This window comes from Psammomys obesus, unplaced genomic scaffold, assembly GCF_907164565.1.
Source record: "Psammomys obesus unplaced genomic scaffold, mPsaObe1.curated_primary_1811, whole genome shotgun sequence".
Lineage (NCBI taxonomy): Eukaryota > Metazoa > Chordata > Mammalia > Rodentia > Muridae > Psammomys > Psammomys obesus.
This window is the reverse complement of record NW_026585687.1, coordinates 3,877,194-3,880,603: the sequence shown is the minus strand read 5'-3', so window position 1 is coordinate 3,880,603 and position 3,410 is coordinate 3,877,194. Positions and strand designations below refer to the sequence as shown.

At 48.4% G+C, this 3,410-nt stretch overlaps 1 protein-coding gene across 2 annotated transcripts; it reads left to right on the top strand.

Moving 5' to 3' along the window:
- The first annotated feature begins 1,343 nt into the window (after nucleotides 1-1,343).
- On the top strand, nucleotides 1,344-3,191 carry Rtl3 (retrotransposon Gag like 3). 2 transcript variants are annotated; one of them, XM_055591919.1, is made up of 3 exons: nucleotides 1,344-1,629; nucleotides 1,702-1,971; nucleotides 2,035-3,191. In XM_055591919.1, exons 1-3 carry the CDS (start codon nucleotides 1,344-1,346, stop codon nucleotides 3,189-3,191), a joined length of 1,713 nt encoding a protein of 570 aa, XP_055447894.1. The 2 variants fall into 2 exon arrangements, with proteins under 2 accessions (XP_055447894.1, XP_055447883.1); XM_055591908.1 differs by having other exon boundaries at nucleotides 1,344-3,191.
- Nucleotides 3,192-3,410: the final 219 nt, after the last annotated feature.

Below are 3,410 nucleotides of genomic sequence, written 5' to 3'. Positions count from 1 at the left end.
TTGCAAGGAGGGACCCTTGGTACTCAGTAGGTAGGCAGGAGAAAGGACTGAGGGAGCTGCAGTTTGCTGTCTAAGAGAATTAAACAAACGTCCCAGTGTGGATAGAGTACGGGTAAGTTTCATGAGACAGACATAAAAAATTCAAGTCCCAAAACCACTGTGGTCATTCAGAAATGTTTGCAACTTTTCACAAGGGCAGTGGTATTACTCCCAATTTCCTGGCCAAATATTTATTAAAGTAACCAAGGGCTGAGTGCATGAAGCTGCTTCACATCGGCACAGCATCGTACTTTCCTTCTAGCTCTGGACTGTGAGGTACTGTCAAAAGAAAAAAAAAAAAAAAAACACTCTTCCATACTCAAAATAGCTACGTTACAGAGGAGAGTTGGAACGCGTTCTGGGAGTGGGTGTGTTTGTTTGAGTTCGGTATGTGCAGAAAAGGCAAGCTTCCACAGCCATTCACACACTCTGCTCCTCAGTGATGGCTGCGCAGACAGCAGATCTCCAGCCCTACATCTCCAAATGGTAACGTAAATCTGTAAAGAATATTTTGTTAACTATTTCGAAGTATTTTATAAATAATATGTACATGTCTGATGGATATATATATATATGCATGTGTGTTTGTTTATTTATTTTTACTTTTGCTTGCTTTCTCCTGTGTCTGGTTGTGTGCGATTACTTGTGTGGTATTATTTCTCAGTTGTGAGAAAGAGTTCCCCCCCCCCAACTCCTATGCTAGTCACTCAAAAATGTCTCGAGTTGGCCCCACCACAGAACCTAAAATCCCCACATCATGCTAAAAATCTGAATTGGTCACTGAAAGCAGCTGTTAACATCCAAATGTTACACAGAAATATTAGGCAGACACTAGAAATTAAAAAAAGATGTAAAACAAAGGAATATGGGGCAATTGTTTCTGATAAAATGCTAAATTTCCAAAAATGTAAATTGACATGTACAGTCTGGGGCATGTACTAGTAAAATGTCATGGGGTCAGAGCAAGTATATATATCCCTGTTCTGAACATGAGCTTTTCTGGTAAGAGAAACCCAGAACATTTGGACAGATTTTGGTGATTTATTTTGAATGAGTGCTTTCCACAGTCCCTGATGCTCAGCTCCCTCTCTTTTCACAGTTTGTCCCACACCTCAAAGTGCTGAGCTCCAGAGGATCCCAGTGACCTCTTGGTAATCAGCCTTGGCTGGGTCCAAATACCCACCCCTTGGAAAAGTCACAGAGCCTGACATCTGCCTGTGAGCTGTGTTCAGCAAAGACCTCACAAGCAGCCATCCAGTTTCTCTTGGTAGCAAACTGTCAAACCAGGCCTGTTTCCTCAAAAGATGGTAGAGGACTTAGCAGCTTCCTATGTTGCTCTAAAATTGGAGAATGAAATTCTGCAGGCTCAAGTGAAGAGGCTCCTGGAAGAAAATGCTGCCCTCCAGGCCCAGATACCAGAGCTCCAGAAATCTGGAGCAGCCAAAGCGAATGAACCATTCCGAAAGCCCTCAGAGGTCCAAGAGACCCAAGAGCCCCCAGAGTCCTCAGAGTTCCCAGAACTACTGGAAACTCGAGCAGCCAGGGCCTCACAAAAACCCTGGGAACCTCCAGCAACCACAGAGCCCAGGGGTCCCACAGAGAACAAGGAGCCTAGAGCACCTTCAGCTACCAGAGAGCCTAGGGGTCCCTCAGGCATCAGAGAGCCCAGGGGCCCCTCAAAGATCAAGGGGCCCAGAGAACCCTCAGCCATCAGAGAGCTCATGGGACTCCCAGAGATCAAAGAGACCCAGGGGCCCCCAGAGACCAAGGAGCCTGGGGGACCTTCAGTCATCACAGAGTTCAGGGGGTTCCCAGAGAGCAAGGAACCCCACACATCCCGAAAGTTCAAGGAGTACTGGGGATCCCAGGAACCTTCAGAGGTCAAGGAGTCCAGGGAGCCCTCAGAGCTCCTGGATTCCACAGCAGCCTGGGGTCTCCAAGATCCTTCAAAGGCCAAGGGGGCCCACAATTCCGCAGAGCTCCAGGAGCTCTCAGCCTGGAAACCTCCAGCATACAAGGGACCTCAGGAGATCAAGGAGGCTATGGAGTCCTCAGCAACCCAGAAGCCCCAGGCATTCCCAAGGGGTTATGATCTCCCAGCAGTCTGTGAGACAGGGCCCACAGACAACCACAGTACCCCAGGCCTCAAGGAGCTCCAGAATTCACAGCTCTACAGCCCTACTGATGATGAGGAGTCTCAGAAGGTTCCAGAATACCAGGAGACCTCATCACAGTTGGGACCCCTTGAGAATCCAGGTACCCAGGAGCTTCTGGAGCCTCGGGTGCCCCAGGAGCCCCTGGACCCCTCAGATGCCAAGGAGTTCCTAGAACTCTCAGTACCTGAAGAGTCCCTGGAGGGCCTAATAGTTGTGGGAACAGGAACAGCACACGCTCATGGTGAATTAGAGGCTGCAACTTTGCCTCTAGATTACCTTTTGGCTTCCAACGGGGATTTTCAGAAACTATCTGAGTTTTTAGTTCAGCTGAACAGTTACCTGAGAGCTAGAGGGCACCTGTATCCCACTGAAGCAGCACTAGTCAGTTTTGTCAGTAGCTTCTTCTCAGGTGAGGCAGGAATGTGGCTCCAGCCCTTAACAGATAGCCAAAGCCCCCTGCTGGAACAATTTGAAAGATTCCTTCAAGGGCTCCAAGATACCTTTGATAATCCAGAAAGCATGGAAATTGCTAACCATGGCCTCTTTCAGTTGCATCGAGGGCAAGGCCTTGCCCACAGGTACTCGGGCAGCTTGCACCTCATTGCTCAAGAATTAAATTTGGATGAAAGCACGCTCTGCATCCAATTTCAGGAAGAGCTTGCCAGCTCTATTCAAAAAGAACTATCTTGCACAAGTTCAGCCAGCAACCTATCTGATGTGATTATTCAGTGTGTCACCTTAGAAGACAAGGCAAGTGGTAATGGTGATTCCAATTCATCATCCTCTGAAGAGGAAAATGTGTCTGAGAGTCCACCAACTGAAAACCAGCCTGTTCAAGCTATAAGTAATCGTCCCCATCTCAGTGAGGCTGAACGGGCCCGACGCCGTGAATGTCACTTATGCCTCTACTGTGGCCATCCTGGTCACTTTGCCAGAGATTGCCCTGTTAAGCCTCATCGTGCCCAGCAGGCGGGAAACATGAAGGCCCGGCGGTAAGGGGGATCCCGGACGGGCCAATCTACAAATACGCTTCCCCCTCTCTTCCAATATCGATGTCCCGTACCCTATGGCTAACTGTTGAGATTAGGCTTGGAAGACGGCAGTTCTTTGAGCAAGCAATGGTGGATTCAGGCTCCTACAGAAATAGCATCGATCGCTCTGTGGTTCTTAGAGAGAAGATACCAATCCGCAATAACATCTTCCCTCTCATGCTCG

Excerpts from the sequence above, each read along its gene's own strand:
- Rtl3 (XM_055591908.1), top strand. The coding sequence starts at position 1,344 with ATGGTAGAGGACTTAGCAGCTTCCTATGTTGCTCTAAAATTGGAGAAT.